The 17,642-nt window shown below is 34.8% G+C and overlaps 1 protein-coding gene across 1 annotated transcript; it reads right to left on the bottom strand.

The window, feature by feature from the left end:
• Positions 1–1,573: 1,573 nt before the first annotated feature.
• On the bottom strand, positions 1,574–17,363 carry Fibp (acidic fibroblast growth factor intracellular-binding protein). Its single transcript, XM_089648360.1, has 10 exons — positions 17,204–17,363; positions 15,472–15,568; positions 14,617–14,718; positions 14,182–14,409; positions 13,629–13,728; positions 12,663–12,790; positions 12,289–12,357; positions 6,407–6,493; positions 5,667–5,765; positions 1,574–5,412 (listed from the first exon to the last, which is right to left on the bottom strand). The coding sequence occupies exons 1-10, from the start codon at positions 17,286–17,288 to the stop codon at positions 5,331–5,333; spliced, it is 1,077 nt and encodes a 358-aa protein (XP_089504486.1). The 5' UTR covers positions 17,289–17,363; the 3' UTR covers positions 1,574–5,330.
• Between the last annotated feature and the right edge of the window lie 279 nt (positions 17,364–17,642).

The raw sequence follows: 17,642 nt of genomic DNA, 5'->3' as shown, positions 1-17,642 counted from the left end.
TGATTAAATATTAGTATTTTATTTGATAGTTTTTCTTTTCCCTTTTCTGGAGTATTCAAACATATTCGGTTGTGGATCTGTGATAGTAACTTTTAATTTTCTAGAAAGTGTTAAATTTTATACTCTGATTCATGTCTTTACTAAAAAGCTAAACCTCGGATTTCTGGTCAAAATTAAGATGCAATAATATTAGCAATATGAGAAATGGATGTTTCTAGAAGTTTCTAATAGTTCTCCTTTGATTTTTCATGAGTCTGGGCTAGTAATACTATAAAGGACATACACAGAAAAGAGTTACTACTGCCATCTTTCGGAAATCGATAGAAACTGAAACAAGCTAGCGAGTTAGTATGTTAGCTTTGCGGGAATTTCAAAATAATTTGGCTAAAACTGTCTACCTAAATTTAGGCAGCAATGACTCGAGGAATGGAGTGATGAGACCTAAATATAGGTGTTATTTGGATAATTGACCAACAGCCTAGCTATTCATAGCGATATCTTGAACGAAGGGGTTGTCGGTGGTAAGTTTTTTTAACGCCAATTAACTTGCTGATCTTCGTACTGTCTACCTTGATTAAAAACTTTATGCACGCCACTGTCTGACTGTGGGGAAACGGGTTGGAGCAGGACTGGACGGAAACAAAAATCAAAGGAATGTAGAACTGGAGGCAAATGTCAAGGGTCCGCAGCTAGTGGAGAGCACCTGTGAAGAAGTCCACCCAGTTATTAACACACTTCGGACGGGAAAGGTATTTCTACCCGTTCGGTCAATTGTTGCTTAAGGACCGGAAGGGTATTTTTACCTATTGCGCTGGCTTCATTTCAATGGCAGAAAAGAATAAATTATCCAATGTTTTTGTATGAATATTATATGCCAATCTCTTTCTAAAGGTCCCAACTATATGTGCATAAGTATCAAATCGCAATACAATTCTTCTTTTTATATTTATATTTGAGTCTTTCGTGTACATCGGTATTTCAACAAAGGGACCTTTTATTATTGAATACCTGACACTTGATAAGCAATGCGTTTGAAGATTAACGAAATAAGTCATTTTTCAGTTAGTCATTTTATAGCTTGGGTATGCTGAGTTAGGATGTAGAAATTATTATTAAAATATTTAAAACAAATTAAAATAATTTGCACGGGACCTTTATTTTCGCCCGTCGCCAGCAATCCGCCGGCGCAAAAGATTCCCGCCTGAACTGTGTTAGTAATATTAATTTTACGTTATACATTACATCAGAATATAATAATTTTTCTATATATTTATATAGAAATATTTTATATTTTTCCTTTTCTTCTTTCTCCTCATAATATTTTGTATTTACGTATGTGGTGATTATTTTAAATTGCTTTACACAAAGTGTTTATCTCGATACAGCCAATTATCAGTCCTAGTGAGGTTAATTATTATGCAAAAAAAAATTAGGCTTTGTTGTCTATGAGAAACAATAAATAAATGTCAATCAATAAGATTAAGATTTTGTAAAATGATATGCCGTTAAAAGATTTGCCAAATCGCTCTTTATTAGCAAAATAAATATTTACAAAATTATTTACACATGTCCAAACACGAGAAATCATAAAAATTTCAATATATTAATAATATCTTTTATAAAAACTTAGTACAATGAAATGATAATTTTTAAAGCACTGTTTTGTAAAAAAAAAATCACTTAAAGATTAAAAAATTCTAGGTTTAAGTAAAATAAGATTTTCTTAAGTAAATAATAAGAGGCGTGTTAAAACAATGATGGCGCTCTTCAATTCTTTTCGCTTTGAGTAAATACGCAATAAATGTTTTTTTTATTACTTTTCCCACAATAATTATAAAATATAATTTTCGTCAATATGTGTTTAAATATGTTCCAATCCATTTATATTTTATTTTGATTAATTCGTAAATTATTGAGTTATGGAGATTGCCGCTTTTGTTGTGTAGAGATTGGATACTGCCGGTTATTTTGCGAACAAATGCAGATTTTGCCGGTATTGTTGGGAACTGAAAGCGCCATTTTTTTAGGTTCACAACTTGTATGAGGCAGCCATGTTGAATATTATATTTCTGCATCTCTGATTGGCCCAAACAAATACTGCCGTTTTGGTTCTGTAACCTGAAGGAGATTGCCATTGTTGTTGGAGAACTAAATACAATTCAAAAATGGAATATGATCATTTTACATATTTGTAATAAGCATTTACTTTTTGCTTCGACGTAATTTACAGTAAAAAGATATACATAATTTGTTTTAGACCACTTTAATTTTAATTACACTCTACCGATTTCGGAAGCACTCTTCCTTCATCAGGAGAATATGAAAACTGTTTTAATATTCTCCTGACGAAGGAAGGGTGCTTCCGAAACCAGTAGAGTGTAATTAAAATGAAAGTGGTCTAAAACAAATTTATATCTTTTTATTGTAATATATGATCATTTTTGCTCCAAAACCTTTGCAGCTGTCAAGGGTATTTTTGATTCTCTATCCATTGCCATTTTAGTCCAATGGCAGAGATTGCCGTATTTGTTTTAACACGCCTCATTAAGTACATACTTTTTTAATTAATTTATATAAAAACACTAAGGACGGGTTGTTTCGGAGAATTTGAACAATTCATCAAATTTCAACATTCATTTTCGGGTTCTGTGAAAGACTTATTCAAGTTCTGTTTTTATATCATTGTAGGCTAGTTGCTTGACAAAACTGAAATAAAAACAGAACTTGAAAAAATCTTTCACAGAACTTGAAAATGAACGTTGAAATTTGATGAATTGTTCAGATTCTCCGAAACAACCCGTCCTAAGTATTTTCAATTATTATACGATATCTTTGGTGCTTTTTCGTTTACCCAAATTAAGATTTTTTATGCTACATAAAAACTAAAAAAAAAAATCATTAAAAAATTAACAATAATCAAAAAGATTTATACTTAAATATGTGCCTAGGTACTGATTTTATTTGATTAGGTACATATATTTTAGAGGAAAGGTCGTCTTATTTTAATTGTCACTAACTATTACGTTTCACGTATTTTCAGGCTAAAACTCAAAAAAGGTTAAAAAAATATTTTAATTGTGCGATTAGCGTCATTAATCAGCTTCATCAACTTATTTTTGGTTTTAACCTCAAAGTTCTCCCGATATCTTTAATTGTATAGAAGAACACCAGTCATCTGAAATAACCGTAGATAATATAAGCAAAGGGAGAAATGACGTGGAAGCACCCCGACGGTCGCCGAATTACGACAAAACTGCACAGACTATGAGAGCAGCAGAGTCAATGTTCGGTAGAAACAATGACGGGATACCGCTAGATGCGATTTGCAGTAGTAAGAGTGAACAATGTTCGCGTTGTATAAATGGTTCATGACCCATCTCCCTTGTTTCGATTATCTATAGCATTTCGAGGGCAAAAAGATGATATCTCGTAAGTTGACAACATAAATAACTTTTCAGGGGAAAGAAAAAGCAAGTTTTTTTACACTATTTGATAAGGATTAGTGGATCATCAGATAAACATACTAAATGCATATGTAATTTTAAAAAACTATACAATATAGCTTTCGGTGGCAGATTTTACATTAAAACTTGATCAAAATGCATAATTTTTAAATACATCTAATAAATTTCGATTTTTTTTCTTGAATTAATGAAATGGAAACTTGGAAGAGGAAATTAACCCATTTCCCGACATCCGATCTGAAACTCGGCAGATAGAATCGTTGTCGATGACAATGCAATCAATCAACTTTTGGTGGTACTCACACACACACATGCATTTTTTTGGAATTGGATGACATTATAAAAATTTGCAACAGTTAACAATGAAATAAATCTCGATACCATCCAATTAGGATTTGGTAGCGGGGTTCACTCATTTTAGTCAGTCCCTGGGGAGGAAGATTGAATCCTCAGTCACAAAAAAAAAATATATTATTAAATACACATCTATATAAAAAAATTAATATCCAAAAGTTGAAATTTTGACAAAAAGTTGCATTCGAATTTCCGTGTGTTTATATACCTATATTATATAAATGTCATGTAAAAACATGTTTTTAAAAAAAGCACCACACGCTATTGTTTCTCTATCTGCACAGACAAACTGAGCCACAGCAACGCGTAGCGGGGTACAGCTAGTTTTTAATAAATTTATAACTAAACAACAACGTGGAAAATGGCTGTTATTTACCATGCAAAAAATTAACATGTGGCATCTTATAGATACATATATCTTAAACAAATTGCTTCACAGCAGTCATTAAGGGTCATTAATAAATAAGTCATTTAGATCAGTGGCTCCCAATTAGTTTTTCCTGAGCCCAAACTCGTTTACCCCTTGCAGCCAAAATGAACATACAGTGTGTGCGAGTACCCCTTCAAGCAACCTCACGTACCACTGGAGGTTCGCGTATCGCTAATTGGGAACCACGGATTTGGATGATGGTGTTCTTCTATACATAAGTTAATAATTAATTTAAAATAATCATTCTGGATGCCAGAATGATACCGTTCATAGCAGCCCTTTTCTGAATGGCAATAAGATTTACTTATAAATAATTCTACTCTTGGAACTTGAAAATAGAGGCAGGGGAGATATGGCATGGAAGCGTGGCGACTGTCGACGAGCTACCATCAAACTGCACAGACTATCAAAACGACAGAGTTGATGAAAGTTAAGAGTTTGAATTGTGGGTAGAAAAAAAAGCAGGGTTCTGCTGTGCGTAGATCCAATTTGCGGTAGTATGAGTGAAAGATGTTGGTGACACTTTTGCGTTTACGGTTTCATCCTAATAATGGTACACGGCCCATCCCGTTCATTATTATCTATGGTTAATACACACGTTATACTTAGGCAAAAGGTCTGTACTACAAATCTGAATTTCTGTGAAACACCTTATAGCGTTTATAACTTTTTAACAAAATAAAAAAATAGATAGATTGGGCGCTTTTATAATTCCTAGGGCTACGGCATGGCAACAGCACAAAAAAACGGATAAAACGCAATAATCTTGCAGCTCTTTCTTACACACTAAATAATAGTGAGACAAAACACGTATGTATGTCTCCTTCCCCCAAAGGAATAATGCAATCATTATCATACATCTCCCTCACTCATATTAATTAAATGAATTACCGTTGCCGTTGCCGTTAAGTTTTAAAAGCACCCATTGAGTAGTCAGATTTTGTCATTCAGAAAAAGGCCGCATTGTTATATTAGTGACTATGCAGAACGAAATGGGTCAAGCCATGGGTCAGTAGGCGGAGTATCATAGCGGTGTACGTCCTAAGTACGACCTTGAGACGCAGCGGCGCCTTCCTACGGCATCAAGTAACGTAGTACATGCGGAGAAGACAACTTGATGTGACCTTCATGAAGCGTTCAAACGCACACTTCAAATCTTGCTCTCTGGAAAATAACACAAAAATGATTTTTTTATGATATACATAGATTTATTATAAAACACTATATTTTAAAATAATTATCGGCCAGATCTCAGGAAATACCCTTCCATCTTCAGGAAAATACAAAACAATACTTTTACAAACGTTTCTATGGACAACAATATTTTTACATTAGGTTAATGGTTATGAATTGTCAATTTCAAAGATGTTTTAATCATCATTATTTTTTGTATTGATTTATGTTATGAATTCTCTCACCTTAGAACATCCATCGATAAAGCGCACACCTCGTAGGCAGATAGGAATTGCTGCACCTCTATCTTGGACCAACCACCAGCTCTGAGGGGCTCTATACACCTGAAAGAGTTACATGTCTTATTTAAGTACCCTTCTATGGAAAATTATAAGCGTTACTCGTCTTATTTAAACACTGTTTTGTCACGCCATTGGTCATTTAGCTTCGTTCTGCTTCCCATTCAATGACAGAGCTAGGATTCAAACCTATACTTGAATCCGCACATGATTGTACGAACAACGCCACCGGCGTGAAGTTTACGTCAGCCAACGACGTCAGCCTGATCACGACGTGATTATTCGATGAGTAGAGACCGCTGATCAATATTACATATTGAAAAGTTCCATATCAGTAACTACTGATATTAATCCGCTGTGGAAAACCTAATAGTTGCAAGTGATTATCGCCTTGCTTGTGCAGTGATTAGTGACTTGTGATCTATCCATCTAAATACATCGAAATGCGGGCCCGCTTACATAAAGATAATCAAACCTGCTGTAAGTACAATCTTGTGTGTTACTCTGTGTTTGATTTGAGGCAGCGCGATCCTATCGGGATCACAAGTTTCATTAGGCAGAGAGAGGATATAATCCTTTTACCGACCCGTTAAGTGACGCGAGCTAACTGGTAACTGTACAAACACCCTTCTATGGAAAAAAATAAAACCGAGAGGAGAAAATTGGTTAGAATGAAGAAGTCTTACTTCTCTAGGATATCCAAAAAGTAGGAACGAAGCTCGCGAGACCTGTGGAGATTACACGCCAACCCAACCAGCCCTCGGGTGTAAGACCTGAAGAAGAAAACAACTTTATTATATAATAAGAAAATCCAGTTCTTTTTTATCAATAAATTACCTGCTAACTTAAATACCAGTACATTCGTTTATTTATTTATCTATTTTTATTTATGTACATAAAACAGGCATGGTGCCCAAAAATGCACATACATAGATGTTTAAATACATAATAATAACAAAAATAGTAACAAAATGAATAAGCATATGCAGAAGTAAATAACAAATAAGAATGGGTAAAAGGTAAATACAAATATGTTCATAAACGATTTGTTATTGTCACACCTGTACTGGTGAGACACTGATTAGGTAGGTACAATGTTGCTTCTCTAAATAAAGGGCTTCGTCACAATATCAGCTTAACACATTGTAGTCGGGAGCTTCAAACAATAGACTCTAGCCTATAGCGGGTGTTTTTCGCGATTAGTGCAATAATATATCCTCATCCCTTTCGTTAGTATCTGAAGACATTTTTGAAGGGTAAAAGAAAATATCAATTAAATAAATTCCACTAAAAAACCCGTCTGTTTTGTAACTCTGTATATCATAACTAAAGCACGTGTATATTAGCGCCACTCTATCTTCACAAGTAACGAGTGCCGGGAATACATTTAATTGCTAAACAATTTTTGTGTTATCTCTCATTCAGGAAATGATTATTGTAATAACATCCTCGGGATTATCTCATAAAAGTAAAGGTCCAATGAATTTATAACACGTCATAAAAATATAATAGGTACTCATATTCCCAGTACAACTAACAAACAATCTTTGAAATTTAACACAATAAAATTGCCTAACTATTGCAAGAGTATGTGTGTACATAAAAGAAACAACGGCTTATTTTTTTTTGTTATGTGTGTGTAGTTTTAATGTCTTCAAGCGTTTAGATTAAATAGTCACGGCAAACAATAATAATAATTTTCCTTCCTCGCCTTTGAAGTGGAGCCGGTGTAAAGGGTATTTTTACCCGTCCCGCCGATAAGCACCAGTCGGCCGCGCGGGTAAAAATACCATTCCCGCTCATAGTGTGTTAATATGATTAAAGGTAATACGTTTTTTTTTAAGTGTTTAAATTGGTCATTAAAAATGTCTATTTCATTATTAGAGCCATGTATAATGTTATAATTTCATGTTCGCGGTACAGGGGAAAAATATCCTGTATTTGTGTGGTAGGCTTTAATATAGAAAATTATATATAATTATATTTAGTTTTAATAGTTATAATAATTATCAAAGTTTTAATTATTGGGTCCTGTATTTTATTATTATCCTGAAAATACACCAAATTAATGGTCTGTCTATGCGATATCACTAGATCATAAAAAGCCTACGTTTTATTTCAGCAGGCACTGTATTTTGTTATTTTTAAGTTTAACCGCTTTTAATATTGAATAACAGTAGATAAAATGTCAGCACCTCTTCACTACTGATTGTATTCTACCAAAGTGCAAAAATACATCCGTGACCACTCCTGATAAAACTTTCTAAACACTTCCAAAACCTACATTACTATGAAGAAAATAGTATAACGCCATCAAACTAACCATTAATCCTTTCATTAAACCCGCATTATTGTTTTCACATATAAAAAATATGTAATGCTTGATAATACCTCAGAAAATTATTTGAAAATTCTTGGAATTAATTTTTTTTTTTTTAGAAATTATTCCGTCCATAAATTTCCGTCACTACCAGTGTTAATTTGAATTAACATTGAAATTCATTTACAATACTCTGGCAAATGACTGTGAATAGTGAATTGAACTGATGTTATTATTATAGAACACATCTTAATGCATTAAAATATTTGTAATTCGAGTAGAAAATATTGATATCTCACCTGAAATTAAGTAATCAACGAAGGCAGATATTCGATGAAACTCACAATCAGCAGATGTCAAAATGTTTATCGTTGTTGTGGCGGGAATAAGGATTTCAACAGAGCGGAAAAAATAGACGCCACAGAAAAGACTACAAGCTATAAGAAAACAAAAACATGGCGTTTCTAAATCGCTACTGTTACGGTAAAAAAATTCACAAAGTTCATGTTAATTTGAATTAACACTGGGGCTGAAAGGGTTAAGAAAAATGCTCCTTTATCTTAGGTCAACTGCATTTCGTAGCAGGGATCATTTTGATGCAAGTAAAATTGTTTAATTAGGGTGATGTAATAAATGTTTGCTACACATTTAACCTATATTTTACTTTTACAATTTTTCTTTTGTGGTACCCTATTATGTTAGAATTATTATAATCAACAATGATAATATCATATACATATTATGTAAGCAGATAATCATTTTCTAAAGTGTTGCCAGTAGGGAGAGAAAGTGTGGCAAGTGGAGAAAAGGGGCAAATATAGGGAATAAAAACGTAAATGAAAAGGGGGAAAGAGCAAGCTCTCTCATAATGGATTCCAGTCATCGATAAGGAACACAAAATATAAATTTTATTTGTAGGTAAAATTATTTTATTATGTAAGCAGATTATCATTTTCTAAAATACAAATTATTTTAGGTGCTTAAATGATGTTTCAATTCCGTCAACACTTTTAACAATGATGAAATCGATTTAAATACACACAAATTCAAAATACAAAACCAAAATGAAATGCGATTTGTGACACGTAACATCAGAATCAACAGATTCGGTATAGCAAATAAGTATCTGACCAAATAGGGCATTTTAATGCGATGGTGTTTTATTCATTTTTAAATGACGATTTATAAATTCTATGTTCATATAAAACCATATTCTATATACAGTGAAACCTCTATCTATCGTTCCTCGAATAATCGTTTTCCCGTATGTATCATTTATTTCTTCTAGTCCGAATTCATTTCATACAAAAATAGATCGCATCCATCGTTTTTATGTCCACCATTTTCCCGCATTCATCGTAGGAATTACGTCGCGTATTTGACATATTTTGTCTGTGTTGAAACGGCGCCAGACGGCACTCGTTACGATGCGCGAAACTTTTCATAGAGAAAGAGAAAGAATAACAGTTTGTCGCCGCTGTACCGGACAGCAGGCGGATGGACATAATCATTAAAATAATTAAGGAAATGAATATTTACTGTTATCACGCATTTAACGACGCCGAATCCTTTTTGAAGCTTATCACCGGACACGTATCATGTTTCAAATGGGATTTAACCGTAGTAATTAAAATTTAGTTATTTTTTTATTGGTTCCTTAATGCTCTCATGCATCCTGTTTAGAGATAAGAATATTTGATGTACATTAACACGTGTTCAATTCGAACTCAATAAATATGCAAACAACTGCCACAATCAGTCAGTTGTCCGACGACATTCGCAAGTTGTGTTTCTTTGAAAATCCTTACCTAAGGTACCCCCGAGAGGAAAACCGGCATTTACAGTCAATGTCACTGGCGTAGGTGTCCAGTACAGCCGCCATCAGTCGCTAGTTGTCGTCAGTTGTGGCTAGACACCCGAACTTAGTGGAGTGTGTGCAGTTATCCTTTTGAGCTTTTAAACGATCTTCGAAATGAGCCGTTCGATAAAAAAAGTACGTACTCTTCAAGAAAGATTGAAAATTATCGAAGAGGTGGAAAAAAACCCCGCTGAAAAACGCGTCGATATAGCCAAGCGTTTAGGAATCGCGGCATCCACGTTAAATTCTATTTTCTTGAAAAAAAACGAAATTCGGGAGCAAATTCAAAAGTGCGGAAAATCTTCGAAAACTAGAAAAACCAGTAAAGAATCAAAGTTTAGCGAACTGGAGAAAATTCTTTTCTCTTGGTACCAACAATCTCGTGCCGTTAACATTCCGATTGATGGGAGCATTGTTCGAGAAAAGGCAAAACAAATTGCGGAGAGACTCGGCATTAACGATTTTGCAGCATCGAACGGGTGGATAAGTCGTTTTAAAGATCGCCACGGTCTTGTGTACAAGAAGCTCGCAGGAGAGTCCGCATCCGTAGATCTGGAAAGAACTTCGCTATGGATAAATGAGCTTCCAAAACTGTTGGAAAATTACGAGCCTCGGAATATTTACAATGCTGATGAAACAGGACTCTTTTATAATTGTCTGCCCGACGGCACACTCACGATAAAGGGCGAGTCCTGCCACGGTGGTAAGGGGTCGAAAGAGAGGATCTCTGTGTTATTTTGCGTTAACAGTGATGGAAGTGACATGCGCGAACCACTCGTTATTGGCAAATCGTTAAAGCCTAGGTGTTTTAAAAACACAAAAACTTTACCAGTAAAATATTACGCGAACAAAAAGGCATGGATGACCACAAACATTTTTAATTTGTTTTTAAGGGACCTCGATGCGGAAATGCGCGTAAAGCAACGAAACATTTTATTGTTCATAGACAACTGTGCAGCGCACCCAACTGAGACGACATTTTTGAAGAATGTAAAAGTTATTTTTTATCCTGCAAACTGTACGAGCGTTTTGCAACCATTAGATATGGGAATTATCAAATGTTTCAAAGGATTTTATCGGAAACAACTTGTGCAGAAGGCTGTGTGTTTGATGGATTCGGGCACTTCAGTAAATAAGGCAACTTTAAAGATTGACATTCTACAAGCGTTGCATTTCACATTGACTGCTTGGCGTCAGGTCAAACAGACAACAGTTGTAAACTGTTTCAACAAATGCGGTTACAATAGAGTGTCAGAATCATTAGATGAACAACTAGAACACGTTGAGGTTTCTGAAGATGATTGGCTTAGATTAGATACTCAAACAAATTTTAACAATTTTGTTACTTTCGACGACAATATTCCAACGTGTGGGATAGAAACTATCGAAAGCTTGTGTGACGCAAGATTGACGGAGACAACAGAAGAGGTCGATATTGATGAAGAGGAGCCGCTGCCTGTACCTTCATTTTCAGAAGCATGCACACTTTTTGAAAGATTGAAAACTTTTTACTACGCACACTCAATAACTGATGCCGAAAAAAATATCATTTGCAAAGCTGAAAATATACTATTGACTTGCGGAAATAAAACAGCAAAAAAACAAATGTCAATGAAAGATTATGTATTTACAATGCAATAAACTTTAAACAAATTTTGGTTCTGTTTAGCTTTGTATTTTTTTAAATAAATACATTTATTTACATCTAAAACATATTTTCTTCTTATAATTTTAATCTACCAACGGTTATGCAGATTGGGAGGAAGGTATCTTTACTGGATCGTATCTCCTTGTGTCTTGTCCTCTCAATCCCGCATTCATTGTTTTCCCGCATTCATCGTTTATTTTAATAGGTCCCTTTAAAACCGATAGATAGAGGTTTCACTGTATATACAAATTTTATTTTGAATATTTATAAAACATAAATATTCCGAATCAGCGTTTGTTGATATACATGAATATATTTTTTACTGGAGTGCCTTAGTTACGATTTTATTCCATCTGCAATGACTTTTGATTTTTTTGCAAGTGTGTATATTTCTTTCTGGTTAGTTAAATAGTTCTAAAATAAGAAATTAACATACAGAATCCAAATCCAGATAGTAAAGCACATTATATATGTACATTGATATATTATATTCAGATGAGACATTTCAAATTCTAGCCTCAGGTTATGTGTTTTCTTTTTGTTGGCAGTACCAGCAGTAACTACAAACAAACGCAAATTTTACATTGGTGTTCTTCCAAAATGGTGCGTCAGTTAGCAGATTTTAATCAAAGGTTTCTTTTTTTTTTAAAGCATATTAATAATTTTTTTTAAAGCATATTATTAATTTTTTTTTAAAGCATATTAGTAGTCGTAAGTAAAATTTTACCGAGAATTAAGTTACCTGAAGTTGAGCTCCAGCTCTTGATAGGTCTTTTCCAATAGTTTGGGTTTTAACTTCATGCAGACCAAGCTGAAATAAACAAAAAAATGTCAATGCCGATTACACATTGCAACACATTGGTGTGTGTTTGTTTGCTTCAATTGAAATACGGATTGATTTAGTACAATTACTACCAAATTTTTTTTTTTTTCTTTTAAAAAGAAAGACAAACATTCCCGGATTACGAATAAAAATATTTGAAAATCTCCCACTATGTACCACTACAGTAAGCGGAAAATGTTGCTTGAATTGAACACACTACGCCTGGGTGGGACCCAAACTCGATGTCAACTCAGCCACCGACCGGTCATTGTTTGTTAGTTCAGGGTACTAACTGTTTGTGTTCTTTTTCTTTCTCCTGCAGCACCCTGAGGTCTCGCAGGTCCAGCAGGAACTCCCGATCCATCTCCGTGTCGTAGAACTCCGGTCCCGTGTAGCAATAAGTCCAGTTGGCCTTAATCACCTGCACAGGAATGTATTATATTCAATTTAACTGTCCACATTGACAAAGTTAGAACATAAATATTATTATATTCTTATTATTCCCTTTTGAGACCTAATGTTAATTCATGATTGGGCTAATTACTATAACTCTTTTTTTTCATTAACCTTTACGTATCTGAGGGCAAAAATCACGTATCAACCAAAGGGGGTCACTGAGGACCCCATGTATCGCAAAGCGACTGTGTCTCTTAATATTAATTTTGCCCTTTACACTCAGATAGAAGTTACTACATACCTACCGTTTTAACCGGACTTCGCCCATCTTCTCCCAGAATTCAATCATTAAGTAATGCAAAATGCCAAAAGAGATATTTTAAAATGAAGCGTAACTCAAATACGTATTATTATTATTATTATTGTAGCCTTTTCTAGTATAATCTACCTTTTACGACGGCATTCACAGTTTGTTTGTGGCGATTTTTTTTTTTTAAGTAACATTAATTGGGGGTGTGTGGAGAGATTAATTTCGTTAAAATTTAATAGATATTAGTCTTAAAAAATAGTAAGGGGATAATTTTTTTTAAATACAGATCGATAACTTAATTCTTTTTCCAGGATACCTTACATAAATTATAGAGTTTGTGATTTGGAAATAGATATCAAAGAGACAAAGATATCACACAAAACCCTCGTTTGGGGGGAAGTGTATTACCCCTCTCCGGTACGGACGGGTTAATAAATATCAAAAATTCTCTGGGTGTTAAGCATTCAAGGTGTTTTATCTCTGCGAGAAATAATTCAGGTCTCAAAAATGGTTTTAATAGAAGCAGTAAGGGAGGTTTATAAAAGTACATTACCAAAGCGCAGTGGAAGAAGTCTCCAAAAGTGAGATATTGGAGTTTCTTTTTGGAAGTCTCAAATCTCATGCAGCCTATGAAAACCACGGCTGCATATTTTCTAAAAAAGATAAAAATATATTTTGATTTTAATATGTACGGCCGTGTTGGCAATATTTTTTAACATTGTCGCCACTGATGTTTGTTCGCTATACACCCTTGGTTCAGTGAACCACTGCCAGAGGCACGGCTCTTTTCTTTGTCGGCAAGGAGAGAGAGCAGAAGAGAGCATTCCAACAGAGTGATTTGAATTTAAAGACGAGCATAACTGATAACTCACTGATCACTGTTATTTAATACTGACTAAATTTATTAGATAATAAACATTCGGCGGTTTATTTATTGCTAATATTAGAAGTTGGATTCGGTTAAACAAATCCCCTTGGCTTTTAGTTCATTCTCTACATTGGCTGTCTCCTCAACCTTTCAGCAATGGGGCGACAGCTTTTTTCCGAGGATCTCGCGAGCGACTCCATCTTCCAGAACACGATCATTCATTAATGTAAATACTCACTTGGCTAGCTGCTTAGACAGCAAGAAGTGCTGGCGTATGTTGTTCTCCAGGGTGCCGGGCAGGTCCTCAACAGCTTTGTAGACACGCTTGAGGTTGTGCGTCTGCCTGCGGGCGGCACGCGCCGGCACGCCTGAGCGCTCGGCCGTCTCCTCCACCTCCCGGCGCTGGCGCCATGACAGCTTTTTGCCGAGGATCTCACGAGCAACGCCATCTTCCAGAGAATAGTATCTGCAGACAAACTCGTTACTATAAAAACTATTTTAACCTTACCCAGAGACAGACCCAGAAAGAGGTGATTGGACTGCGTGAAAGAGGATTGGAGTAGGATGGAAGGACTGAGAGCTGGAGACGAATGGAGAGGGACAGTAGCCAGTGGATAACATTTGTGTAGGAAGACAAATCCCAGAGTTGAAAATGAAACTGAAGATTACTTACTTTTCAATGAGCAGCTGCTTGGTCTGTGGGTCCAATTGGAAAGAAAATTGTTCAGACAACTTTGTCGGCACCATCAACAGACGCTCCAGTAGAGAAAATGTCCTGTAATTAGTGAAATACGATGATGTTAAATAATTGGGTACTTTTGTGATGCTTAAAATATGTATGTATTGTAAATGTGAAAATAATACAGAGAGATTAAAATTATGTACATGGGCTAAAAAATACATAACTCCAATTATTATTAATTTAATCCTCTTAGCCTAAGAGCGCCGATCTATGGGCGCACCTAGACTGTGCTAATATTCTTACAGTGCCAATCTGTCGACAAACTTTGATGTAACATTAAACATGCTAATTTCGGTTATGTGTTGTCAGTAAATAATGTGAAATATTTCTGCATAATTCGTAACATTATTCAAGTTCAATGAACTTTTAATTCAGAATTGGAAAGATCAAATCAGACAAGCGATAAAGTAGGTACCAAAATTATTTAATGAATTGATAATTATTTATTTGAAAAGAGTATTTCTTTTCTTTTGTTCAAATGCTTGACAGATGCTTATATGCATAAGTATTGTGAAGATACGTTACTTGCGCAAGGTTTCACTGAACTAGGTCCAGTGGATATACTTTAGCGGCCCGTTCATGTACATATTCTTTGAACGGTTATCCTTATCACAAGCGGTGCTACATTTTTTGTTTGCATAGTATGAATATTTTCATTGACTTTACAAAACACATGTGTCATGTGACAAAACACACGTGTCACAGCGTTTTCCGGCAAGTGTCCATCAATATGTTAATAAAGGCACGCACCACTGATGTAGAAGATGGATTAATTATTGCATTAACCTGTAATGATCCAGGACATCGCTGGCCACCAGGTCCAGGGGGGCTCCAGTCAGCTTCACAACCCCTCGTTTCTCCAACGTTCCAACCGCTTCACTCGCTGGAAATACAAATAGATTAAATCTCAATTTGTTTCAAATTACTTTCTTCATTCGAGGATCTTCTATTAACCCTTGAGATATTTCTCCCAGACATCATACACCCATAGAGTCTTTTTGGGAGATATTTCACCACGCTGTCTCATTTTGTATTACGGTGAGATATATGAATTAACCTCTTGTTCGCCAGCGTATCCTTAAGGATACTACTAAAAAATCATTTCTCTGAAGAAAAATAGCTATTCTGAAGAAATTACTTAGAGCAGATTGTATACTATTTTTATAAATACATAAACACATTATCTGGTAAGACAGTACAATTTACAAAAACAATGAATAATTTTGCAAAAAACACGTAAATTGAAAATAGAATTAGCTGGTGCACAGCGAATATTTTGGATTGGTGATCAAGAAGTTAACAATGTTAGAAGAGAGAACAACAAGCTTTGGATTTGTATTTAAAATTTCACCATTAATGCTCCCGAAAAATTTCAAATAATTCTAATATACAATGAAAGATATCTTTTAAAAGATGTTTGCCTAATTAAATATTCTTTAGATCTGTGGACGCTTATATTTAGGGAAGATAATGTGACAACAACAATGTTTGTAGAGCACAAGTCAAGTATTAGTGGCTTGAAATTTAATTATGCATACCTACATGAATTATGTACAACACTAAAAATAGTCATCATAATAAACATATTTTTTTTACATTAGCTCCACACAGAGGAACGCCTGAGGAAAATAATTTCCCTAAATGCCTATGACATCTTTGGTGATGCTGTGTGGAGGATCTTTTTAAGGAAAAGAAGGAGAGGAAATTCTGGGAAGGAAAAGGGTATGAGGGGTGGGTAGGAATCTGGGGATCAGTGTCACCTCATGAACCCCAGCACCCCTACTAAGTCACCAAACATATTGAACCACTTGGGGTGACCTATGGCAGAGGTGTTGCTTATCCAATGACTGGTTCCCGGGGCGGCGGTATCCATACCCGCCTCCCAAATTGAACTAAAAGGTCATATGTCTCCTGGAATTGTCTTAGTAGAGGGAAGATAGTAGCATCCTGCTCTCATAATCTGAATACCAAATCTGGAGTGATCTGCACCACATTGATATTATTTTTACAGGCGAGTTGAATATTGTGTAACATTTACATTAGATCTGTTTTCGTTAGATCGCTAGTAGATCTGACTACCTATGTTCCCCCAAACTTTCCGGACCCAAAGCACTCTGGTGTTCGCCAGTTCTAATATCACATGGCACATCAAATAAAATTAAATCTAGTGGAAAAAATGTGGAGTACAATCCCCCGGTGAAAGTGCAAACTATATATGAAAAAATACGTACAATAAAAATATCTGATTAATTCAGAATTATTATCTTTTAAGGGGATGCTTATCAGCAATTCAAATAAAAAATTAGACAATCTAATTTAAGGTAAAGAAAATAACATAAAAGTATAAGAATATTGTGACAAACATAAATTTAAGATTCGTTCTAGCGATATAACACTATTATCGTTGAAGAAATGAGTCTCACACTAGTTATATCACTATTACGACCCGAAATATTGCACTGTTTGGTTCGCGAGTTAACCTCAAAACACGAGATAAAAACCGACATCGGTGACTTACATGAGCGTCCTTCGATCCATAATTCGTATATTTCAGGGTCCACTAGTGTGTAATTACTTATAAACACGTCCACATCGGCATACATCGTCTACAAATATATAAAATTATGATTTTTTGTCAAAACATCGAACTGACGTTTGTCAGAAAATTGAGTGTTGCCCATTCAATGAGAAAAGCAAAAAGTAGAACAAAAATATTTTATGTGTAAAGTAGGTACTGTTATAAATTATAAAAAAATATTATATTATTATTACCTATATTTAGATAAAGATGATTGTCTGTTGATTGCGTGCAGCTGTGTGGCATACACCAGGCGTGCATTTTATTTTTATACAATTCTGTAGCTTTATTCCGAGGTTGATGAAATTTTGCCCCTTCGAAGCAAAAGGAAGATCACTGTCTATATTAGATTATGAAAAACTTTTCGTAAAGCCAGAGA

Source organism: Hesperophylax consimilis, chromosome 27, assembly GCF_061612785.1.
Source record: "Hesperophylax consimilis isolate HC1 chromosome 27, BYU_Hcon_1.0, whole genome shotgun sequence".
Classification (NCBI taxonomy): domain Eukaryota; kingdom Metazoa; phylum Arthropoda; class Insecta; order Trichoptera; family Limnephilidae; genus Hesperophylax; species Hesperophylax consimilis.
The sequence above is the reverse complement of the archived record's forward strand: the minus strand, read 5'-3'. Positions and strand labels throughout refer to the sequence as shown.